At 35.8% G+C, this 27,555-nt stretch overlaps 1 protein-coding gene across 9 annotated transcripts in view; it reads right to left on the minus strand.

Moving 5' to 3' along the window:
* Positions 1–27,555, minus strand: part of PPFIA2 (PPFI scaffold protein A2) — a 462,519-nt gene that overhangs the window by 127,959 nt on the left and 307,005 nt on the right. For all 9 annotated transcript variants that reach the window (XM_088025652.1, XM_028105432.1, XM_088025651.1 and 6 more), the window contains one exon: positions 10,689–10,805. In XM_088025652.1, coding sequence (XP_087881778.1) covers positions 10,689–10,805 — 117 coding nt within the window. The remainder of the gene's footprint in view (positions 1–10,688; positions 10,806–27,555) is intronic.

A 27,555-nucleotide genomic window follows, 5' to 3' on the forward strand; every position in this document is an offset into this window, starting at 1 on the left:
TGGCAATTAAAAAAAATGGTTGGTCACTTGTTATCTTATGAAATTTTCCAGTTCTTTTTCACAAAATGTGAAAAACAAACAAACAACAAAACAAAACAAAACAAACTGGTGCTTTTGACCTGATTAAGTTTTGGGGGTTCTTGGATAATTCAGGCAGAGCAAGAATGGTTCTAAGAGAGTGATACCAGACTATTTTATATAAAGTCAAGTATGCCATTTTGACCCATGCTACTCTATAGTGTATTGAGGTCTTGAACATTGTATTGAACATTGAAGTCTTGGGCAATACATAAGAAGTAAAGAAATAAAATCATGCTATGTTGAAAATAGACTGTAGAGGGTGCATTGGAGAAGCAGAGAGAGCGGCCAGGAAATAATTACAATAACCCAGGTGAGAGATGGTTGATAGTGGTTCAGAGTATAATGATTAAATGGAGATGGTAAGAAGTGGTCAGATCCTAGGTATATTTTGAAGGTAGGGCAAATCTAATTTCTTTACAATTTGATGTGGGGTGTGAGACATAGGGAGGACTTGAGGATAACTTGATATTCTTCACCTTGAGCAACCATTATCTGAGATGGGGAAGATGCAGACAATTTGTTTGGGTCTAGGGGATACAAGAGGTAAGTTTTTGACATTTTAAGTATGCAATATCTTTTAGATGTACAAGTGGAGATGTTCAATAGGCTGTTGGATAAATGTGTTTGGTTGTAGAGTCTGAAGCAGAAGTAAAGGTTTGTAAATCATTAGCTTATGGATACTAGTTAAGACTATGAGACTGATGGCAATCATTGAGAGAAGAAATGGAAGGCTGAGACCTGGGTTACTCCAACATTAAGAAGTCAGGAAGAAGGGGCACCTGAGTGGCTAAGTCAGTTAAGCATCCGTCTTTGGCTCAGGTCATGATCCCTGGGTCCTGGGATCGAGTCCCACATCGGGCTTCCTGCTCAGTGTGGAGCCTGCTTCTCCCTCACCCTTTGCCTGCCACTCCCCCTGCTTGTGCTCTCTCTGTCAAATAAATAAATAAATAAAATCTTAAAAAAAAAAAAAAAAGAAGTCAGGAAGAAGAATATGGTCCAAGAAAGGAAGGAGACTGAGACAGAGCCACTGGTGAAGTAAGAGAAAAACAGAGTGTGGTTTCCTATAATGTAAGTAAATAAAAAAAGGGGGGGAATCAAGGAGGAAAGAGTGATCTAAGGCATTAACTACAACAAAGGTGAGAATTGGCCATTGTATTTACCAATATAAAATTTACCAGTATAAAATTACCAAGTAGTGATGGTAACAGGATTGGTTTATGTGGAGTGGTGGGACAAAGACCTTACTGGAATAGATTTATAAAAACTGCAAAGAAAGCAACTGGGGAAAATGAGTAGACAACCTCTTTGAAGAGCTTTGTGGCAAATGGGAGCCAAAAATAGAGCAATAGCTGATGGTAGAAGTAAGGTCAAGAGAGAATTTTTTTTTTCTTTTAGTTGGAAGAATTTTGTGTGTTATAGGAATGGGATAAAGAAAAAAATGATGACAAGGACAGCACAATAAGAATGGCTGGGGGAGTATAACTGACTAGATGATTGCTGGAGATGTCAACACAGGAGACAACAAAGTTGTCTTTGTCTAAGATTTACTTTTGAATTTTTTTTAAAGATTTTAATTTATTTGAGAGAGAGACACAGCGAGAGAGGGAACACAAGCTGGGGGAGTGGGAGAGGGAGAAGCAGGCTTCCCGCGGAGCAGGGAGCCCGATGTGGGGCTCGATCCCAGGACCCTGGGATCATAAGCTGAGCCGAAGGCAGATGCTTAACGACTGAGCCACCCAGGTGCCCCTAGTTTTGAATTTTTTAAAGATTTATGCTCAGTCTAATAAGCCCTTTCATCCTCTTAGACACACGGACAATTTAAGACTTTGCTTAAAGCAAATACTCTTATAGTTTGAAATCCATGAAATCAGGTAGTTGATATGCTGCCTTTCTTCACCCATGTTCACTTTTAATATTTGGTATATTTATACTATATGTTGCCTCCTCCTGTTTACAAGCTGTGGGACTTTGAGTTAGTAATCTTTGCTCTACAAACCTCACAGGGTTTTTACAGGCATCAAATAAAACAACTGTGTAAAAGCACTTTGGGAAAGCTGTAAAGGGCTTCATACCAGTTATTTATCTTGTTCATATTGGTGTGTAGCCTTTGTTAATAAAATCTCCACACAGGCTTGAAGAAGGGTTTGCCTATCTTTAAAAGGCCAGAGCCAGCATTAAGGAATATTCTTCAGAATACTCATCCTGGCATACGCAATTTCCCTGCAGATAAAGGGGATTTCTGGTCATACAAGTTTAGGAAAAGCTGAATACTGCTCCTCTTGGAGCTTGACAATATTAAGAAAAAAATCTAATGAATACTACAGTTAAGATGTTAGTTCAAAAATGTATAGCACAACATTTCCTAATATTTTTGTCCTAGGAATTCTCTTTCTGGGGAAGTGGATTCTGTAAAACACACATTAAATTCCTGGCACACGAGGGCTTCATGAGAAATGATAAGAAGGATAAACTCAACAAAAGTGAAAAATAAAAGTAGGTCAATTGCAGAGTATCTAAATAATAGCTTTAAAAATTTTCCTGGATTGACTCAGCAGATCAGACGAAACAATACACAGGGAAGGAAAAGTATTTGTTCTCTACATCACTTTAAGGGAGCAAATCCTTGGTATAAAATAAACACTCAAATTATGCCAATAGGATAGAGATAAATGAACACACTTTCTGTCAAATTCTGTGAATCAGTCTTTTAAAGTCTGAAGATAACCTACTTCAACAAAGGTGTGTTCTTTCTTCTGCCCTCATATCTGGGCTGATAATATAAATGATACTGAATCTGCTCTCAAAGATAGGCAAGTCAATTCCCCTTTCTCTTCCCATCTAGTAAGGCCATAGTTAAAGCATAAAAACCCAGGCACTGCATTCAGAGAGACATTTATTTTGAGCTTAATGAGTTCCCACACATTAGATTTTTATTTCTCATTTTTGCCATTGCATATAGAAGATGCCTGACTTTTGGTCACAAGTTTTTTCTTCAACTCAGCTCCTATAAAACTGATATGGTATAACTTCATGTGCATATGAATGAACATGGGGCATCCTAAACTTGCCTCTTCTGGGCCCTTTCAAAGCCAGTCATAGACCTCTAAGCCACTCCAGCCATATGTGTCAAGGGCTATACTTGGACCTTCTCTTTCCTGAGAGACGTGCCACCCCTAAGATGGCGAATTCGTAAATCCCATCCCTTTGCTTGGTTTCATTGCTTGAAAATTCAAATAAAGAATAAAAGAGAAGTATACACAGTTCCTATGAGGAATTAGATTACAATATATGGGATCAATGCACAGAAGAAAATACTCTGTCAGAGCTATTCAAATGTAAACAAATCCAAATGATAATTATCTTTGATACAGAGAAGAAATCGGGGCTTAATCAATAATGCATAAAATAGGCCACCATTGACAAAGACTAAATTTCTAGAAGAATAGTTGCTGGCAGTAGTTGACATGTAGTGAGGAAGGCATATAAAAATGGCCAAAATGCAGTGAATACACCAAAGGCATCCCCATGGGTAACTACTTTCAACTAGAACTTAGCAGAGGACTCTAAAAGAATGGCATTTGTGCCAAGTAATGTTTATTAGTATTTTAAATTAGAAATATGGTATATTCATAAGCCAAACCCTTAAATGTACAGCTATCAGCTTTGTGTGAGATTATGCAGAATCTTCATATTATGATATTTTAAATTAGACCATAATAGCATGATGAAATAAAATCCTTTTGTCATCACTGAGGATCATTTTGCTCGTATGTTAACTTTTCCTAAGTGCCCATTTTTGTCATTGGTGGTTCATTTAAAATACAGCATTGTATTGCTAGAAATCCATAAAACCCTTAATTCTGGTAAAGGCACATGCCATATTTCATTTTTTATAACATTTCAGCTCAGTGTCCTTCATGACCAAAGTTCTACAAAGCAAACATTACACACTTAGTTCCTAGATTTTCTGAACTGAGGATTATTCTTGCCACTGATTCTTCATTTTGTTTTGTGAATTTTTTGGCCATAATTTTTTCTCCCTATCTGAACTAAGGAACTGAAAAAATGTGAATAAAAATCCATTTCTGATTTTGTATTTATTCAGCTTTTACATTTACATATTACTGTTGCTTAAGTTATGTTACATTTCAATTTAAGAACAGTCATGAACTAATGTCAGATTCTAAGAGAAAAGAATAACAAGAACAACAATTTTGAAAAGCGAGCAAACAGCTTGGTTCATTCAGAGCACCTAGGTTCAAAGTGAGGATGACAAGCGAAGGAAGCTTGAGGGGGGAGCAGAGAACCACCAGCCTAGAGAGGGCTTCACATGTCAAAAGGTGCCTCACACTTTGTATGGTCACTGACAAATAGCCACCTCCTTCACCCTTAGTTCTGTGAAGAACTAAAGTAATGTTTCAGTCACTGATGAATAAGAAATATCAAAATGTACTGTATATGGTAAAATGTAACTATTGCTTTGTGAGACTTCTTTTTCAGTTTTACACATACATGCAAACAGATGTAATACATATATTGCTGAGTAAAAGGTTGAAATTAAATTGTATTTCTTACAGTGGGTAGCTGACAGGTAGGTACCCAGTATCCGGGGGGGTCCAGGGCAAAACAATGAAGAGAGGTCCATTTACCATAAATCTAAATATTTAACGATTATAAATCAAGCCAGCAAACTGTCAAGTAAAAATATAACCTATTACATCCCTTGAAAAGATACCTTCACATTGACTTTTAGACCAAATTCTAAATAATAATTCTCAGTCTCCTTGAAGTTCTATGGCAGGACTTAGCCAGCTATGGCCCCTGGACTGTTGTCTGCTCCCTTTCTCTTCCTAGTCTCAGCTCCTTCCAGAATACTGAATTGGTTTTGCCTGAATAGATACCTCAGCCAGCATTTTCAAACTTTGTGGAACCCCAGCAAACAGGCATCCCTTGGCCACACTCCTTCAGTCTAGGAATGGGTGCACTAGAGTGCAGATAGACTACAGACATTGCTCCTGGGAAGAAGTCAATAAAGGCCCTGGAGGCAGGTGAAGGTCTGTCTGATCAGAGTGTCTGGGCTTCCAAGTACCCGGCATAGGGTCAAGAAGTGGTGGTGGTGTGGCTCACAGGTGTGCGATTTCCCCTGGTCTCCTGAACTTCTCATCCAGTAGAAGGGCAAGGCCCACCAAATCACAGCCCTGTCTTGCCTAGGTTTAAGAGTCATGCTTGCCATGATCAAAAATTTGGAATGCCATTGCCTTGGAGGATCTGTTCAGAGTAAAAAACAAACAAACAAACAAAAAAACCAAACAAAAAAACAAACAAACAAAAAAAACAAAAAAAAAAAAAACCAGTAATAACTGGGAGAAGTTGTGGGAAAAATAAAAATAAAAATAAAAGCACACTCTTGAAGAGAATGAAATAATCAATTCTAAAAAACAAATGAATATATATAATAATAAAAGAAGAAAAGATCAGAAAAACTAAGATTGGCTTAGAATGAATTTTTCTTAAAGATTTTGTTTATTTATTTGAGAGAGAGAGAATGAGAGATAAAGAGCATGAGAGGGAAGAGGGTCAGAGGGAGAAGCAGACTCCCCGCCGAGCAGGGAGCCTGATGTGGGACTCGATCCCGGGTCTCCAGGATCATGACCTGAGCCGAAGGCAGTCATTTAACCAACTGAGCCACCCAGGCGCCCCTAGAATGAATTTTTTTAAAAATTGACAGTAACACCTATAGAAATCATCCAGGCATGTGAGAAGGAATATGAGGGCATAATATTGCCTGGAGGTGAGAAGACCAGGGTTGTGGTCCTGCTCTGGACAAATAAGTCATTTAATTGTTCTAAGTCTCAATTTCATTATCGGTAAAATTAAGAAAAGGAACATCTCTATCAACTTTGGAAGTCTGATGTGTGAAAAAATGACGGATATAAAATTGCAGTGCAAATGATTTAAAAAAAAAAATCTAATTAAGATGCTCCCAGGTTAACAGACTTCTATATCTTCCCATTGCTTTGAGAATAAAATTAGACTCCCTACCACAACCTACAAGAACTTACATGATCTGACCTTGTTCACTGCTCCATCCTGTCTCCTGCTGCCCTCTCCCCTGACCTAGTACTAGGCTTCAGTGACCCTGTCATCCTTTCTTCCCAAGAAGGTGCCAGAGATGCTCTTTCTCACCCTTGGTGCATTTGCACTTAGTGTTTCCTTTGCCTCAAAAACTCTTTTAAGTTTTTCCATGTGGTTGAATCCGTGTCCTCTTTCAGGTTTCAGTCCAAACCCCACCTCCTAAAAAGGACCTTCCTTGCCATGTCTATTTAACATACTTCACACCTGCCCCTTGATCACATTCACTCCCTCTTATATGCACTTATTGCCTGTGCCTTCATCTGCCTTGTTCATTACTACCTCCCAACCACCTAGACCAGAACCTATATCCTAGCACCTTCAATAAGGTTGCCACTAAATATTCATTGAAAAATGCATGACCATGAAAACATAGTTTTAATAAATATAACCATCACTATTTATTGCTTGTAATCAAGTTTTGTTAGTTATAGTCAGTGTCTTTACTCTTTACAACAAAGCTGTAAGTTGGGTATGACTATTTTCCGGTAACTGATGCTCAGAGAGGTTAAAGTTCAAGGTCACCCAGCTAGTAATTGGCAGAGATGGAATTTGAATCCAGGTGTACTGACATCAAACAAATCATTATTCCATGCTGCCTCTCTAACACCTCCCATCACAATTAATTTATCTCTCCTTTAAACTCTAATATCATTTTTGACACTACTTATTTATCATGTTTTACAATATTAATTGAGGCATGCTGATTTTCCACTCTAGTTTCTCAGCAGATTTATCACAGAGACAATGTCTTCTGAATCTCCACCAGTGTCTAACATCCCACTTATCCACATCACTTAGCAAATATTTGCAGCTGCAAAAAATAATTGGAAGTACAGAGTATATGAGTCAGGAGCATTATTATCTCCTTTACAAGAACAGTGTGTTTATTGCAAAAATTTCACAAATTAATTCGCCTCTAGAAATTAATAGGAAGAAACGTATTGAGCCCAGTTCTGAACTTTTAATGAGGTAAAATTTAGTGTCCTGAAAATTTTTATTATCTGATGAGTATTTATGTTCTTCTAGAACAACTGATTAAATTTATGGCCCACAGAAACATTTAAACTAGTTTCAGTTAAGCTTACTTTTTCTTTTAATTTTTTGTTTTTAAAATGTTGATAATAATTACACAGCTTTTCTATGAGTAATAAGGCCGTTTCAGAGTGTGCTTTTTTGAGACTATTTTTATCAACTATTTTGTCAAAAGAATTCTCAAGCCACCAACATAAAACATCTGTTGGCTAATAACTCACCCTGACTATGTAATTTAAGTAGCTTTACTACCCTAAGCAAAGGGTAATCCTTGTGACTAGGATTTACAAGTCACCTTCTGGCAGTTCCATAGTATCTAACAATAGTTTTGTGTATTTGTCTCCAACCACCACTTTGCAATTTATGCATTACTACTACAGTCATACTTAACTGATAATCTTCATTGTATAGAGACTCCCAAATATAATATTTCTTTTTGTTGGAATAGCCTTTTAAACAATTCTCAATAAAAAATTAAGTGGTAGGATTTAAATTACAATCCTATAACACTTGGTATTTGAAATGCTTTAAATAATCATGCAACAGAATAATTTTGAAAAGTAAAGATGCTTTATAATGTGTATGTGTGTAAGATAGGAGTATTTATATAAGGATGATAAATATAATGATTAGGATATCATTTCATATTCTATCCATAAATGTCAGCAGTTAGAATATTGTGGGGATCTAATATACAGCATGGTGACCATTATTAGTAGGATTGTATCATATACTTGAAAGTTGCTGAGTGTGAATCTAAAATATTCTTAGCACATGCACACACATACACACAAAAGGTAATTAGGTGAAGTAATCAATGTGTTAATTAACCTTACTGTGGTAATTTCTTCACAATATAGACATATGCTAACTCATCAAGTGGTATACCTTAAACTTAACAACGTTATGTGTCAATTATATCTCAATAAAACTGGAAAAAAAGAAATGGCAGGCAAAGAAGCGTGACATGAATGTATAAATAAATACATGAAAATAAAAGTGATGGTAGCCAGAGGTAAGGGGATTGGGAAATGGATGAAATAGATGAAGAAGATTAAGAGGTACAATCTTCCAGTTATAAAATCAATAAGATGCAGAGATGTGATATACAACATAGGGAATATAGTCAGTAATATTGTATAAATTTTGTATGGAGACAGATGGTCACCATACTTATCGTGGTGATCATTTTGCAAGGTATAGAAATATCATCAAATCACTGTGTTGTACACCTGAAACTAAAGTAACATTGTATATCAATTATACCTCAATAAAGAAAAAACAAAAAACCCCTCAAACTTTCAAAATACTTTCCTGACTGACATCTCAGTAGTAATATGAATTGAAACAGGTCACTTATTTTAAATTAGAAAAAAATATATATGCATGATATATATTTTAGGTTTACACTCAGAAGATAGGGGCATGCTATTTTAAACAATACTAGTTTATCATTATTTCAAAGCATTTGGAAATCACTCTTCTTACAATTCTGGGAAATTGGGAAAAAAAGAATACCAATAATTACAATGTTTAAAAATCTTTAGTTACATTCATAAGGAAGAGTAAGTTAGCAATGGCATGGAATTTTTCTTCTTTACTGGCTGAAATGCCTTCTTCAAGAACGAAAAGGCAAAGAAAGAGACAAGTACTTTACATCACCAACTACTCAGAATCCTTAGACTCTGTGGAGTCCAATAGAGACAAACATCTATTATACATAGGTCCTCATCCTGATACTAGAACCAGTTTCTGAAAGTTAATCTGACATGAATTGTCTTACATTCTAGAATGCCTGGACATTTAGGGGTTATATGTTAAAAGAAACAACGTTTGAAAAAAAAATGTGTGTGAGTACTCTCTTCTCTCCTGAAAGTACTAGACGAACGCTTTAAATATCAAATGGTTTGTTAGGGAATAGACAAGATCTCAAGTTCTTTCTGCCTTTCAAATACATATATCTTTAATTCTTATCTGGATTAGCATAAATACAGCATTGTTAAAAAAAAAACGCAATGTTTTGTAGACTTCTAAGAAAAAGACTTCATGACCACAAAGTCCATTTTTATACCCAAACAAGTATGATTCTATAATTCTCTGAGAAAAGGTATAGCACTGTATTACTGATGACATAATTACAATGAAACAGTAATAGAAAATTACATGTTAGTTTCCTAAACTGAGTTTTGAGTGCAAACAGCTTATTCTAAAGAGCTCGGTGGTTTGTTTACTGAATTAATGTCACTTTACTTATCTGAAGGGACGAGAAATAATTTTATTCAAATTTGAAATACAGCTCATGAAACCTAGCTGTCAGACTGTAGTTTATTTTTAATACTCAGCTTGAGATTTCTATAAAATACATGGATAAAGGCTAAAACAGTGAAGCCTTAAATTAAGAGCTATTTGCCTCTCAGCCACCAGAACTGATGACAGTCTCAGGAAATTAGTCTGGTTGACTTGGCCTCCTTTGCTTTCATACTTGGAGGAAGAAACATAAGCCCCTCCAGTTGTTTCAACTGGATAAGTAAGGAAGTGTTCAGTTTATTTTCAGGTAAGAAGTCTGGTGCTATTGCTTCGTGGTCCAGTCACTTGCCTCTTGATCTCTATGTTCTAAGATCTCTTGACATTGACAATGAAACCAATTTAGCTACCTAATTCATGCAGTCTTGATGCTTAAAGAGTTCAACCATCTGAAGATGTAACTGGTCACGGCAAATATCTCTGCAGACTGTCTAAGCCTCGGGCACAGGGTATGCAAAGCCTATGTCATCTTTATCTGATTCCAGACCTACCAGCAACTGACCAAATTTTGTGCTGGAAACAAATTTTTTCTGGGCTAAAAGGGCCAAGCAGACTGCTGGTGTTCTTAGCCTGGGTAGAAGACCCAACCAAAGGAAAATAATTCCCTTCTAAAAACCAGTAAAAGTCCCAAGACTTCAGATATCCTTTTATGAAATTTCTCATTAACAGGAACACTGTTAGGACCTTCTTAAACACACGGAAAATACCAAACCAAATAGGAGATTACCAAAAAAATTTTTGCAGTGATAAGCCACAGATGAGTTGCCAATTGTACGTAATACCATTTATAAATCAAAATTATTGTTATTATACTTAAAAAGTCCTGGATATATATCATAGATATACCTATCTGTGCAAATATATTTATTCAATTAGATATACAATTGAATTATTTCAGAGAATCAAGTTAACGGCAAGTATTGAGAAATTCAAATATATATCTATGCATACACATATACATATTATTTTTAAGAAGATCAAATTAAAAGGAATAAATGAAAAGTCATCATGAACTTTTGACCAACAAATCAAAAAATAATAAAGAATGTTTATCACATGGACTTCATATTTTATATTTTGTCAAATGATATAGCAAATGAATATTTCCATGTAGAACCATGTCGTATGTGTCATACCTTTTCATGGACTTTCTGACCAGGTTCCATCCCTTCAAGATGTTCTGATTCTGTGGACCCCTCACTTGATGCCATTTTTCTTTGTATATGAACATTTTGTTCACGCAAGGCAACAATCTGCAAAATAAAAGCATTATGCCTTAAAAATCTAAACTAGAGCATAAAGTATAGAAAAACTGAATTTATTCAAATGTGGTTAAGAACTAATGAATACAAACAAATAATCAGAAAATAAACATTAATATAACTCTTGTTATTACTTAAAATATTTTTAACATTTAGGTTAGCATTTTGAATAATAATTACATGAATATGAAATTTACTGAAGAAAATATTTTCTAGTTAAATATGTATCTATATAGTTGGAAATGTGTCTAAATTAATGCCATGATCCATGTGTTAATTCAGAAATTACCTTTAAAATTAATTTATGAAATGTGATAAAATTCATATGGGTCTATATTTTTAAAGTATAAAAGAAAGATAAATGAAAATATTGCAGGCTGAAGGCTAGTTATAAGCACATTCATTCACCCTAAGAGGTAGGATAACTGTAATTTTAAAATAAGCAAATAACATAAACTAGACTTAATTTTGTGGCACTATCATGAGTACTTAGAATTAAATTGGTTTCCTTATCATTTTAATGACCATTATCTTAGTGCTGCTAATTCAACTATAGTTAATTTGCAGAAGACTTCTCAAAAAGGAATTAATTCTTGAAAATTTTCAGCTCAACTTTACAGACATAATATTTTCAACTAAGAAAGATTCTCAGATAGTTGTAGTTTAAGTAATCTTAGTAATAAACAGAGGAAAAATATCATTCTAACATTTTTAAATGGTGTTTTAAAATATAGTTGCTATTTACACATATTTTTTTAAAGTATTTTACATTAATACCATACCTTATTTATTTCCTGGCAAATCTTATTATATTATCAACTCAGATAATGAGTTAGTATCGGTTCTTGGGGAAATCAATGCCCATAGATTTAATACACGATAAATAGTCAATCACATATGAGACCAGTATGTCGCATAGACCAATAATCACCAAATAAACATAAAATGTCAAGAAGCTGGGTGGTTGTCCCCATCCCTGCCACTGCTTTAATGCCCAGATGCACAATGCTGTGTTCCTGAGATCAGGTATCTTGTATGTGACCTCCAGCATTTGAACATACAGCATATCCTTTCGTAAGGGCCTATCACCAAATAATGAAGAACAACTCTGTAAATGCTCTTCTTTTTGAACTGCAATCAGCAAACAACTGGTTCCCTTGCTCCCACTCTCGCTCATCTACAAGCTATCCTCCACAAAGGAGCCAGATTCACCTTTGAAACTTAAGTTACATTGTGTCAGCCGCGTTCCAAAGAACCTCAATGTTTTCCCAATTTATTTGCATAAATTTAAACTTCTTAACAAAGTCTAGAATATCCTATATGATCCCTTCAGTCACAATGGCTTCCTGTCTCTCAAATACACTGGGCTCATTTTCACTCAGATTTTAGCAACTTTATCTTCTTGCCTGAAACATTCTATCCCAGCTCAGACCACAGTTAACATAATCCCAGCTTTCAAAATTCAGCTGAAATGCCATTCCTCAGAGAAAACATACCTTGCCATCATCAACCACTTGTTATAGTTTCCCTGTTTATTATTGTGGGTATTTCAGTGATTATAATCTAATATTATTTTCCTTTATTTGCTTAATCACTTTGCTTATTTATTTAGCTATCAGAAGTCCTAATAATATTTCAGGGGAAAACAATTTTCAAAGGAATACCTTATTGAAAACAACATTTTCATATGAAGCAGCACATCATATTATTATGTGCAAGGTTTATTTTATTCAACAAAAATGTGTTGATTTAAATAATGAATGGATAGGGGTAAACAAAGAATGTAAGCCTAATTCATTCAGAAGTAACAAAAGATAATGATTTAGAGTGTGTGGGAACCTTCAGAGACATTTCTCTTGATGTTAGCACAGAAATGGATTATATCGAAGGAACAATAAGAATAAAATAGTCCCTTGGCATATCATTTTTATATTAATTCTTAACATCTTGTCTCTTGAATAAAAGAATAATATTATATTATCATCATTACATAATGAAATTTTATTACAAATTTTTAAAAATTCAAGCATTGTATGCTGACATTCCACTAAGATAACATCCATGACTTAACAAATCTGTTGACAAAGTTAATAATAAATTTTAAAATTCTATGCATTTTCTTCCTTTATTTAATCTACCTAGAAGTGAAGAGAGACCTTTTTAAAAAAAAACATTTAAACACCAAATTTAACTCTGTTTTCAGAATAATTTCTATTGGTTTAGTAATTCAGATAAATTTTAAACATGGCCTAGTGCCTAAATTAAAGCAGGCCCTCTATAAAAGTTTACTGAATGACTCAGTGAATTAATACCCTAAATAATAATAATAATAATAAATAATAAACATCAAAACACCAAATTCATATGGAAAACACTGTATGCAAATATAATTGTGCAGCTATGTTAAAAAAATGACAAACTTCAAGTGTTTTACAAAGTATACACATGGCAGTTCTAAGAAAGACATAACAACCAACATACAAATTCTACTTTTTTTGTTGTTGTTTTTAATTAAGCCCGCAAATTAGGTTTTTGAAACAGAATAGATGTAGAATCCTCTATATTCTTTATCACTGTTAAATGATTTTATTCTGTTCTGTTTTTGCCCAATAACAGATTATCCTGAGGAGTTATGAAAGCAAAGCTTCAGCATATGATTTAATTGTAGGTGTTAATAATCTTGATTCTTTCTTTCACGGGGGAAAAAGTGAGAGGTTCTCTCCTGTGAATGCAATGTTGGGAGTTGAGCCTCTTTAATGTGTTCAAAGGGCAGAGAAATTCACCTAGAAATCGCAGGGTCTCTAGGTAGCAGAGTCCTCTTTAGGAAATTCTCCCAACTGGCTTAAGAAGCAAATGCAGGAGATGGCTTGAGAACTAGCTTGTAAGCACAAGCAGAATGAAAAGAAGCTGATGGACTTCAAACATTCTTTGGGCTCTCACTGGCAGGGAATGCTGTCAAAGGGAGGGGACAGTGACTTGTCTAGGATACCAAAGTAGTCCTGGATCCCTCATTGCTAAAGAGCATGACCTACTACAAATGAGATGGCATGGCAGGCAGGAGGAATCACTTCTGGGTAGTCTCTGTGGTTTACCCAGTTGTTACATAACTGCGAGAAAGTACTGGAAACTCACCATGTGTCAAGCACTGTGATAAACTATTTTAATCTATAAAATAGTTTTTATGATCCACATTTAACAAGTGATTAAATGGAGATAAACAGAGTGTGATGAAAACTAAGTAGGAATCAAAAGTTAACTCCTATCTTGATACTTTCTACTTTCTGTCAAATTGCCTCACATGGCTTAAGTCAGGGAAGTTCATAGTGGATGGGGATGGGGACAAAGTATTTCCTTTCCAAGTATTTCTACCTTCCCACCCTGGAATCCTTTCTATATCATTAAGGTATGGACCCCTCCCTGGAGAGATTCACATCCAGGCATAATTGTGCCTACATTTTCAGTTTATCAATCCACTGAAGGCCCATAGAACTCTGGTCAAGGGGAACTGCCCACAGTCGTTTTAATTGATCAACCATGATTTATCAACTGTTTGTTGACATTTCTTTTTAAATGCCCAGTATCCCTTCAATATTACTTTTGTAAACAACATCCTACATTTTCACTGCGGAGTTTTCCTTCCCTACTCTAGAGACTGTCAGTTAGGGGGTCAGAGCTTAGGGCAAATGGATACACGATCCAAGCCGGGGAAATCAGAATACTTCTTGAGATGTTTGTGGCAGAGGTATGGGGTAAGATTCATTTTCTACTATGGGGGTTAAGCTGGTAGGATCTGATCAGGATGAGTGTTTACCATCAGTTCTAGCTCACGGAGAAAAGCACATGAAAAAGATAGAGCCCTGATGAATCACATCTGCTCCTAATTCTAACCATTCTTAAATCATCTCTACCCCTGGTCTTTCATTAATATGAGCCCAAAATTTCTCATTTTTGCTCAAACTTGCTTTTCTGTCACTTATAACTGAAAGTGTCCTTGAAAATATAACCAGCGACATGGAAGGTAACACAGAGCATGGAATTTCTAAATGGAGATTTTGAAAAATGACTAAGAATTTACCAGTTGGGGACAATGGGAGAAAACTGTTCAGGTGGACAGAAGAACAGGAGCTCTTTGTGTTCCTAGTACTATAGATTGTTTAATATTCCTGGGGCAAACACTATCTGGATGAAGATAGAGGACAAGAGACTAAAAAAAACTGTAGTACCTCAACTAAAACTCTGACATCTGTGTGCTTTTTGTTCTCTGGCTTATTGCTTCTCCTCAACCCTTATTTGTGTTTCCTGATTGCTCATCTAGCTTCTGAGAGCCTGACCCATTGTGTTTAGACATTTCCAAACCCATGATATTTCCAAGCCAATCTTCCAAGTTTTGTTCTTGCTTTTGCCTCTGTCAGATTATTTTTGGCTCCTGGATGGGGGCTGGTCACCAGAAGGACCAAGCCATGATTAGAAGCTTGGAATTTTCAACTCTACCCCCGATTCTCCAGAAAGGGGAGAGGGCTTGGAGTTAATGACCGATCGTGCCTATGTGATGAAACTTCCATAAAGATCCCGAAGTATGGGGGTCAGGGAATTTCCAGGTTGGTGAACAGAACATATCCATGTGCTGGGAGAGTGACACACCCCAACTCCACAGGGACAGAAACTCCTGGGCTTGGGACCCTCCCAGACCTTGCCCTGTTTCTCTTCATCTGGATGTTCATCTGTATCCTTTAATAAACTAGTAAATGTAACTGTTTTCCTGAGTTCTTTGAGCTGCTCTAGCAAATTAGTAGAATCCAAAGAGGGGGTTATGGGAACCTCTGATTTACAGCGAATCAGTCAGGAACATGGGTGACAAATTTTATTTACAACTGACATCTGAGCTAGGTGGGGGGATGGGGTAACTGGGTGATGGGCATTAAGGAGGGCATGTGACCTGATGAGCACTGGGTGTTATATGCAACTAATGAATCATTGAACAACACATCAAAAACTAATGATGTATTATATGTTGGCTAACTGAATTTAAATTAAAAAAAGTAAAAAAAAAGTGGAAGGGAGTAGACACGTGGGACTGAGCCTTTAACCTGTGGGATCTGACACTATCTCCAGGAAGTGTCAGAATTAAGCTAAATTGTAGGATACCCACTGGTGTCTCAGAGAATGTTTGGTGGAAGAACGCTCCCCTCCCACCCATGCACACACACATCTGTAATCAGAAGTGCTGTAAGTGTGGTAGTTATGTGAGAGTAAAGAACCACAGGAGGTAGACTGGGGTTTTCCTCTACACCCCTTCCTCCTTCTTGACTGCCTCTGGATCACCTTTTGGGTCTTTGCTTGTATGTCACCCACTCTGAGATGGGTTCTGGGACCATCCTCCTCCCAGGGATTTAAGTTATATAATTTCTTAGCATTCTCCAATAACTCATGTTGTACAAATTATCACTCTTTATCACAATTAGCTGTTATTTTCTGACTGCCCATTTTGCCACTGAGTGCCTCGAGACCAGAAAACTATATCTGATTATTTATTCCCAGTTTTTAAGACACTGGTTAACAAGTAGGAGGCACTCTAGAAATACTTACTGAATGTTGCATGAAAACACACTATATGAATGGAAAAGACTGATAGGGAGTTGGAAAAATTGGATGGAAAAGTTCTCGAAAATTTATACATGGAGAGGAAAATTAAGTCATTCGTGTGGAAGACTGTGTGAGCCTGAAATCTTTCCAATGTTCATACATGATTCAAGATTAGCAAGGAGCCCTGAGAATGGAAGAACTCATTGAGAAAATAAAGGAAGAATGAGAAGTACTGACCTAGTCTTATAGGATATTCACAGCTTGAATGTAAGGAGGCAGACAGGGCAGAAGGCACAGGCAACTATAAAGGAGGATAGGAACAGGATCATGGGAGGCCAGCTTTAGTGAAAGTTAACCAGACCTTTGTGTCTCATTGTGTCTTAAAATACTGCAAAATGTTTACAAGTATATTGAAGTATGATTTGGATGTACTGAAGTACATGCTGTGTTTATATGCTTTAGATTTAAAATAGATTGACATTAGATGGAAAAATGGAATTCCAAGGGTATCTAGAAATTCATTTCAGCCAACAGAATTCTTAAAGTGAAAAAAGAAAAGCAATGTAATTTAATTTAATTTTCACTTGGTTTTTCTCTTCCTTATTTTTTGAAAATATTAATCTACAGGACATTCCGAAGTTTGACAAGGAAGGCCGAAAAACAAGAAAAAAGAAATTTAGGAATTAAGTTTCTAATTAAGAACTATTAGCAATAATAATAGTTGTTATATGTTGGGTATATATTACATGCTACAAATTGCAAAGCAATTTACAAGCTTTTACTATAATCTCTTTTAATCCTCCTAATAGCGTTATAAATTGGGTATTATTTTGATTTTACAAATGAAGAACCTAGCACAGAGGGAATAACTAATATACATAAGGTCACAGAGAAAAAGACATGACAGAGACAGGTTTCCAATCCAGATTTGATACCGTTAAAACTTGTTGTTTAAGTATTATGTTATAATGCCTTGTGAAAATGACTGAAGTGATTCACTGCATACACAATCCAAAATTTATCTAGGTCAAGACTACAGTTTTGTGGTCTGATAGCAGGGGCATTTACCTGTAATGATTTGGCAAAACAATTTAGATACAGTTAGAAAATATCTTCAATTATTCCCAGGAATAAAAATCATGCTGTTTACATTTTTATCACTTTTATTTATAACTCTTATGTGGCACAGGCATTTCAATTTACTTTGAAAATTACCCAGCTACTGTTTTAAAATAAATCATGTCTACTCTTCATCCTAATTCTCCAGGGACTGTCATTCTGATATTTGTGAATTCATAGTTGCCTTTACCTACTTAACAAGAACTTCCAGACAGTGCCCATGTCTAATTAACAAAGATTCTTTTCATCTATTTTTACCCCAAACTCAATTAACAATTCCAAGAGTGAGACTTACAGAAATCTCACTACACTAACACATAATTTGCTTCTACACATATACTTATTCTAATTTAGCTGAATTCCATGCTTAGATTCCACTGACGTTGCAACATGAAAAAGCAAAGTAACTGGTAGAACAGTAGAGATTTATGATTTATGTTTAAGCAACTCTCCAGCTGCAATAGTTTGGATTTGTGTTGTTATATGGATTTGTGTTAATTGGGAAACTATAAAGATTGAGATACTTATTCAAACAGAATTTAGGACCCCAAGCCAATAGCTATTTCACTTTCCAGCGCTAGGTCTTGGCCATTGATCTGTAAGCACCACTGAAGCATACTAAAACCCATGGAAAACAACTTCATAGCGTCTAATGCAGTTTGATCAGCTCACATGTAACATTCATTTTCAGCGTCTTTCAGTGAACGACTGAAAACTTGTGAAACTGAGCAGATTCAATGAATGATCGAATTGTTTTGAGAAGAGACTCAGAGGTCTGCACTGTGAGATTTTGACTCTTGTCAAGTTTAGAAAATCGTTAGTTAATCAATGATTTAATGTATGAATCCATTTATCCTAGTGAATGACCAAATAGCTTAGAGGCAGAAAACACAGATTCACTTGTGGTGGTTTCAAATTTTTATCACTATACTACCTCTATTCAGTCAACAAATACTTATTGAATAAATGAGAACACAATATACCTTTATTTTTAATCTGCTCCACTTTGGCTGACCAGCCTTCCTTCCCAATTCCTATTAGATGAATTGACTGGGTACTCAAATTTAAATGCACATCACCAATAAGTTTCTGGGGATTCTTTGATGGAAAACGCAGTACATGAACAGGACATGAATTTTGGCTATTTCCAAATTTTACACATGAACTGATTTTGTTTATACCTAAAAACATAAGAATTCCTTGTGTAGCTTTTAATGGTGAAAAAAAATCCTTTTCATAATGATATTAGAGGGGCACCTGGGTGGCTCAGTCTGTTGATTTTGGCTCAGGTTAAGATCTCAGGGCTGTGGGATTGAGCCCCTTATCCAGGTCTGCACTCAGCATGCAGTCTGCTTGAGATGCTCTCTCCCTCTCCTTTTGCCCACCCCCCAATCACACTCTCGCTCTCTCTCTAAAATAATAAATAAAATCTTTAAAAAACTCAGTAACATTAAAATTTTTAAAGCCCATTTTTAAAAGAATAACTGGCATGCAAAACTCTTATTGTTAGTTTTAAGTTAAAGACAATGGTTGCAATAACAATAGGATTTCGAATGTTTGCCTACGTTGATTTGTTTTTGCATGGAATACTTATGGTATTCATTTTCATTGTTAACTATAATATTTAATAATATTAATTTCAATAGCTATATTTTTAATACAGTTATTGATATTTAATTCTACTATAAATTACAATTCTCTATGAAACTATCTCTATTTTGTTCATCTAATTGGTATTTCAGTCATTCTATTTTTTGATACTTGGTTACTCTTTATTTTAACTTATTTCCATTATTCAAATATTTCCATAATATTTAAAATGATAATAAGGTGGAATGCTAGCATTTTCATTAGGGGCATATAAATGACTACAGGAAATACAAAACAACTTAAAATGGAGAGAATTAGTGGACATTGTTGAGGCACAGGACTGCTGCTGTAGCAGGTTAGCAGCTAAGAGTGGCCTAAAATAGAAGAACAGTAATAAAAACGACCAAGGAAGCTGCTAATGTAGTAAAGTACAAGAATTAATCAAGAGAATAAAAGCAAAAACAAAGTCCTAAAGAGTTTTCCAAAAGTATCAATAATAGGAAAACATATTCTGAACAAGTTATATTTATCACTGCAGGAAAGCAAGCCTCAATTTAAAATATAAATAAGCAAAAAAAAAAAAAATAAGGAGGGGTGAAGAATATTCACTGAGGTAAACAAATGACGCTGAGAAGTGTATACCATGTGTAAGCAATTGCAATAATTCAACACTGAGTGCCGAGAATGTTGGCAGTAGTTTAAAGTTTTGAATGTCATGAAAAAAAAAATACACTGCAAGATGGGCAAGGAGTTGCTAATAACTCCTCCCCTCCCTGAAGACAGCAGAAGCCTATTTAAAAAATAAGCTGTTAAATTAATTAAACAGGAGGCCATTAGACTGAGGTGGCTCTAATACCATGGCACGCTACATGAGCAAACCAAAATGTGACCCTATAAAATGCCACAAGGTTAAGGAACTGAAATGCCAAGGACAGCCAATCACAAACAGCTCACTAGGCTTTACAAGAGCCAATCAAATAAGATTCTTTCTTTGAGTTGGCACTCTCTCTACACAGTCTGTCTCTGACCCCCCCCCCACCCCTGTCCTGTCGGGGCCGGGGTGGGGGGAGCTTCTAACCATTTCTGGTTTGAACCTGCTGATTAATTTGAATGGATTTTTGTATAAAGAAACCTTTAGAATTTTTAATATGCTTCAGTTTATCTTTTAACACGTCTCACAATGAAAAAAACGAACAGGAGTTGCTAAAGGCACTGCTTATCATAAAGGACCTGCTGGCATAAAACAGAGGTTTCCTTCAAGATACTTCCCACAATCACTAGGCCCCTTACCTTCCCTAAAGTCAGAAGCAAAAAAACATGCTAATTTGACATGTCCTTCCGCGAAGGCAAGAGGACAACTGAATGCAGTAATTATCCCACACCCTTCAAGTGAAAAAAACAAACAAACAAAAAAAACAAAAATGAGGAGACCAAGTCATGCTGAGAGTCACAGCAATGTAAGGATCCAATGGGTCCAGACATGATTAGTTTACAGAGTAGCCAGTAAGCTCTGTGAATAAGAGTCTGTCTTTAAAAGTCTCAATAAATGCTTGTTTTTTATGAACTATGTTAAGACATGAATAAAAGTTTCTACTTTAGTTATGTTATGTATACTGAGAAATATTAAAATGCTTTGAGCAAATACTGATTATTAAATTAATAAAGGTAAATCTACCTAATACTGATCATGTTTCTGTCATCTGTTTATTCAAGAGTGAATCATATGCTGTCAGGAATTTTTGGATGTTTTAGAATGAAATTTCCACTTTAATAATCCAAAAACACTGTATTTCCATCGATAAATATTTGAATCTTTTAAAATGTCACATTAAAATTAATGTCTCTGACCTGAGTAGTAACCAAGCCCCCACCCTGCTTAGCTTCTGAGATCAGACAAAAGATTCAGCACATTCAGGGGGTTGAAGTGAGGGGGAAGGAATGGGGAGTTGTTGCTTAGGGAATATAAAGTGTCAGGAATGCAAGATGAATACATTCTAGAGACTGCTTACAACATAGGTACCCTTAGTTAACAATATGGTATTGTGTACTTTAACATATGCTGAGAAGACAGATCTCTTATCAAGTATTTTTACCACGGAAACAAAAACGAAAACAAGATACATCAACAAAAGAACACAAGAACACTTTTGGAGGTGATGGATAAGCTTAGTACCTGGACTGTGGTGATATTGTATTAACGAGTGTATACATAAGTTCGAACTCATCAAAATGTATACATTAAATAGGTGCAATTTTTGTATATCAATCATATCTCAATAACACTTAAAAAGGAGAGATAGCCTATAAAGATAAAAAAATAATAAGTAAAAGTAACCTCCTTGAAGATGGACTGTATTCTCTTTCGGCACCATTAGATTTGACCTCCTCAGCCAGGCATGGCTAACACCGTGAACCCAGGCATGGCTAACACTGTGAACCCAGGCATGGCTAACACCGTGAACCCAGGCATGGCTAACACCGTGAATCCACTCTTGAGTTTTTGTTGTCCCCCCACCTTTTTTTCCCAATCAGGGCAAAAATGACAAAATTATAGGCTGTGTCTTGGAACAATTCTTTTTAGCTCTGATATGGTAAGGGAAAAAGTCTTAAGGAGAAGAAAAGCATTTCAAAGTGCTTGAAAAGCACTGGAGAAAATGCAGAAGACAGAAACAATATCCATTAGTCATTCTTTAATATAAAAAAGGAAGCCAGGGCAATACAAAGAGTTTACCCATTTAGTTCTTCCTTAGAAATAACAAAAGAAGCATACTAAACCCATTATTCTGAAGAATTCCTTTTCAAGTAACCTATTTGCTTGGGTTCTAATGGTAATAATCATGCGCTACCTTCCTTTGCACCCATTCCAATTTTATTTTTATGTGATTTTCAAATGTGTATATATTAGAAAATGTCAGAATGGAAAGGGACCAGAACTTACGTGGTCTTCATACTTTATTTCCATGGATAAAGAAAATAACGTTTACAGAGAATGAATGATAAACCTTCTTCTGGCGCCCCCCCCCAAACTTTACCTAATTAGTCCCACTGTGGGACACACACTCCATCTCTCTGGACCTCAGTTCAATCATCTTTAAAAGGAGCTGGACAGTATCACGGCTAAAAAAAAAAATCAGTATCAACATCAAAAATATTTACTGAAAGATACTTGGTGCCAATCACAGTTTTAGGCACTTTACATTATTTAAACCTCACAATAACCTTAGAAGTTCATAATGAAGTTTGAGCCAATTGAGGCAAAGAAGATACAGGAAATTGCCTATAGTCACAGAGCTCGCAAATGGCAGTACCGCTTAGGGAGAAAGTAAATTCCCCTGCAGGGAAGTTACAGCTCCTGTTTGTAGTGTGTTGCTTCTTTCCTTTCTTGTCCTCACGCTTCTTTTCTCAACCAGGGCAGAATGTATTTATAGCACCCAATTAAGTATTCCACAGAGAAAAGGGTTTTAAACTTGCCACATTCCTCCCACTTGTCCATGCTAACTTCTAACTACTCCCTAGTATCCACTTTTCTCAGAATATCAGGTATTCTTTGTTTGGTTCCTTCTTATTTCTATTGTGCTTCTTATCTCACTGTTTTGTAATCTCCCGTTTATGGGAGATTACATCTGTGTCTGATGTTCATGCTATATTCAGGTCCAGGTTCTTGTTAACAGTTCAAAGTCACATGCATCAAAATCTCCTATGATGCTTGTTAAAAATGTGGACTCCATTTTAAAGAATCTGAATTTGAATCTACTTCCAGGTGATCATGATACACCCTTCAGTTTGAGGACCAATGCATATAGTCTTCAGTTCAGGGCTTTTCTCTTATCTATTGTGCAGGTAGAGGTAGCAGCCCAGGGAAAAGCCAACACCAGTAACAGTGAGCCTCCAGGACAGGCCCTATGTGATCACCTAGTACAGGGTCATCAACTACAGCCCTCAGGTAGCCCATTTTTGTCAGGCCTGCAAGCTAAAAATGGTTTATACATGTTTGAATGGTTGAAAAAATCAAAAGATAGCACTTTGTGACACATAGAAATTATAAGAAATTCAATTTCCAGGGTTCCTAAATCCATTTTTATTGGAACATGGCCAAGCTCATTTGTTTACATGATTGTCTGTGATAATTTTCACTCTACAGTAGTAGAGTAGTTGTGACAGAGACCATCTGGGCCACAGAGCCTAAAATATTTACTAGATGGCTCTTTAAAGAAGAGTTTGCTGATCCCTGATGTAGTAGCTCATGCCTATCTCTTTTTTAAAAAACAGCATAGAGTATATAGTCAATGATATTGTAATAGAGATGTATGAGGACAGACGGCAGCTACACTTGCGAGCATAGCAAGACGTGTAAACTTGTGAAGTCATTATGTTGTACACCTGAAACTCATGTAACATTCTGTGTCAACTATACTCAGATAACAAATAAAATAAACAATTTCAAAACTGTTCAAGTGAACTCAGTGAAACTCAGAACTGTAACTCCATTTCCTGAGTTTTAGACTTACGTTCTTTATTCACTTTCACACATTGTTTCTAATGTCAGTTAAATCAGTAGAAACATAGGCTAAATTATCCCTGAGATTGAAATTACTAATGAAGTAAATATGGTTTTTTTTTGTATGCTCTTTGGTATTCTCTGGTCAAAATAGGAATGTTCTAGATGACATGATGACATTGATTAATGATATTACAAAAGTAAGAACTGAGAGAACAAAGAAAAATCTTAAAAATAATTGTGGACTTTATTTACAATACTCTCTATCCATAGCCCTGTGTAATTTTTTCACAGAATTTATCACTATCTAAAAGATTTTCAGATTTATGTGTTTCTAATACAAGCTCTTTGAGGGAGGGGCAACTTCTGACTTGGTTGCTGGTATGTCCTCAAGGTCCAAAACAGTACTTGGTACCTGTCCAGGGGATAAGACAAAGTGCTGATTAAGAGTATGAAATATGAAGCAGAATTCTGGTTCTGCTATGTTCTGTCAGTATAAACTTCAACAAGTTATTTCCTTTCTCTGAGCTTCGGTTTCCTTTTCTGTAAATAATGTTTGTAATACCAGCCTCAGAGATTACTAATATGAAGATTAAAACTAGTTAAAATTCATAAAACACTTAGAAGAGGGCCTCTGTGGGTATTTTATAATTATTAGTTGTAATTGTTGTTTTAATAAATGTTTGTTGAGTGAATGTTGTTTCTGCTAAATATCAGTAAGATCTTAAATTATTATCCTTGCATACATTTTTGGTTAATCATTTTTCATGGTCTTCAAGTTTTGTTATTTTGATCTTGTTATTTTTTCTATTTACTTACTGCTAGTATGGGAATGCTCCTGATATTTGTGTACATATTTTTATATAACTTTATTCAATTTACTAATGAATCCCAAGCATTCTTTATATGCCACATGTTCTAGATGCTCCTTGTTGCATATTAATATCCGTTCTCCCATTCTTTAGCCATAGAACTCCTGCATATGGCCACCTGACCAGAGCATGCACTTGTTGGTCTCTTTTACAGCTCAAAGTGATTGTGAAACCAAGTTTTGTTCAATGGGATGTAAGCAAAAACCATGTGTACTGCTTCCTTATCATGCCCCTGAAATTTATCTTTATATACATTTTGATCCCCTTCCATATCCTGCTGGCTAGAAGTGGTGGCAATTGTGGCAGGCACTTCAACCCAAAGACAGAAGTCATTATATGTGTATGTGTCAGTTGAGCCAATAAAAGTTGTGATAAACTCTCAGTAAGAAAGGATAAAAGCAACTTGCCCAAATGGATGTTATAATTTAGAACCAGCTGTATATTTTAGAAGCACCGTATTGAGTTTACATACAGATAAAATTACTTTGGTTGTTATAGAAAGTATGTCTAAGATTATGCACTCTCCTTGTGATGAGAGTAATTCTGACACAAATGGAAGGAGATTCTTTAAATATCAAGGGAGCATGGCCTTCAGAAGTAAATTTAATAACTACTAGGGTTTCTCCCATTATGGTCAGAAGTGTGCAAAGATAGCAGCGCACCACGTTGAACTGGGGCCTTTGCTATGAAGTGGTCATGATGGACAGATGGACCTTAATATTCTACCACAAATACCCAGAAGGCAATGTGACTCAGGGTTGGATGTTAGTTCAGTCATGCATGCAAATCAGAGTGCATATTAGAACTGGGTTATTGTCTGAAAGACTAAAGCTAGGAAATAGGACCTTAGTGCAAGTTGATTAAACATTTATCTCATCAGTGTCTTCTTACAGCAAATCAGGACTTAGTCCTACACCCATAAATACTCCCACATTGAGCCTGTATGTGTCATCCTTTGAACCTTTGTTTGATACCTGAGTTAGTATTTTCAGCATGATAATTTCATTTGGAAAGAAAATTTTCTGGTGAACTTAATCATACTTTCCAAATCATATCCCTGGAGTTCTAACTAGCTTTAGGAAGAATGGTTCTAAGCATTTGCACAGCATTTTAATCATCCTTTCATGGGACAAGTTCTATGTGTCTCTCAAATTATTCTCATTAGATAAGTAAGAATCATTACCATTTTGATTATCAACATGATATTTATCATTTATCGAGTAGCTGTTAATTGTGCTACATTTTTTACTTTGTGGTATTTCATTATTACAATAGGCTTATAGGTAGCTATTGATCCATTCATATTTTACTAATAGACATTCACCATTTTAAAAATGTTAACTGACTTAGGGGCCCTGTGTGGCTCAGTCGGTTAAACGTCTGACTCTTGATTTTAGCTCAAATCATGATCTCAGGGTTGTGCGACTGAGCCCCACATCGAGCTCCATGCTGAGCATGGAGCCTTTGAGATCCTCTCTTCCCCTCCCTCTGCCCCTCCACTTGCACATACTCTCTCTCTCAAAATAAAAGAATAAATAGATAGATAAATAAATAAAATATTGACCAACTTATGTCAAATCACTTAGCTTATAAATGGCAGGACAGGAAGTCAAACCTATGTCGGTCTGCTTCAAAGCCCATGATTTTTCTCTACTATATACTCACTCTAGTTCTCAACTTAGGTTAACATCAGAATCAGTTATAACAGTTTTTCTTTTATTTTTTAAGTGAAGATAGGCCAGGTCTCATGCTAACAATGGCTAAGAATTTCTAGATACACTTGCATTTTTCAAATGCTTTACAGGGGATGTTGGTTGAGAATTATTCCACTGTGGTGTATTTCCTCTCCATTTATTTATCCTTTTTGGTGACGGAATCCTAAATATCAGAAAGAATTGATTTTAAAAAAAAAAGGATACCAGAGCTTCAGTGGACTGCTCTTCTTCTAAAATTAAAATATTAATGGGGCACCTGGGTGGCTAAGTCAGTTAAGAGGCTGCTTTCAGCTCAGGTCATGATCCCAGGATCCTGGGATCCAGCCCCGTGTGGGGCTCCCTACTCAGTGGGGAGTCTGCTTCTCCCTCTTTCTCTGCTGCTCCCCCTGCTTGTGCTCTCTCTCCAACTCTCTCTCAAATAAATAAAATCTTTAAAAATAAATAAGTAAAATGAAATATTAACTTATTTTCTTCCCCCAGCTGTTTTATTCAGCATACAAAAACATACAGAAGCATTAGTGAGGGTACAAATCCATCCAATCACTTGGATAGATAATAGTTATATTTCTGAGAATCAGTGGGGAATAATCAAAGCTTATGAAGAGTTTTGAAAAATAAGGATTTAAAGAAATTCACAGGCCCCAGAAAAGGGCAGTGGCTCAATAATTTACTAGTTGTATATTTCAGGTGAGTTACTTCAAGTTCCAGAAGGTATTTTCCGCATCTTTAAAATGGTGACAATACTTCCCGCCTTGTAAGGTGTTGAGGCAATAACAGGATCTCAATAAATTCTTACTAACAGTGAACTGCTATTAACAATAGCAATTATCTCATGATGTGGGGATCCATAAACCTAAGGAGAGGAGAGGTAAGTGATTGAATCTGCCTAAAAGAGAGTGGAAAAGCACCATCCTAGTGTTTCAGCCAGCCTAATGCCTCACAAAGGAGGTGCTCCCAAAGTATTTCTAATGACACTATAATCTATTTTGCAATTTTGTCTTAAAAGGCTATATTTTCCCTTTTTTGCCTCTCATGCTTTTTCTGATTTTATAAAACTTTCTCAACACATATTCTGATCCTACTTATAAGTTATTATCCTTCTTATCTCCCACTGGCAGTGTTTTCTGGGTGAAAAGTAATATATTTGCTTTATCAACATGTTATTAAATAAGGAGATATTATCAGCACTTACTGTTTGTAAAAATCTTCAGTTAGGATAATTTATTGCTATATAGTAAAGATGTTGGCCTTGCCCTCAGCTTTTCGGAGGTCATCTGTGCCATGCCTTATAGGAATGTCTTTGTTTACAATAAGGCATGGCCACTTTGGTTCCTAGGATGGGAGATATAATAGCTGGGGGCTGT

The sequence above is a fragment of the Eumetopias jubatus genome, unplaced genomic scaffold (assembly GCF_037043125.1).
Source record: "Eumetopias jubatus isolate StellerSeaLion01/CBP00866 unplaced genomic scaffold, mEumJub1_p1.0 scaffold_8, whole genome shotgun sequence".
Classification (NCBI taxonomy): domain Eukaryota; kingdom Metazoa; phylum Chordata; class Mammalia; order Carnivora; family Otariidae; genus Eumetopias; species Eumetopias jubatus.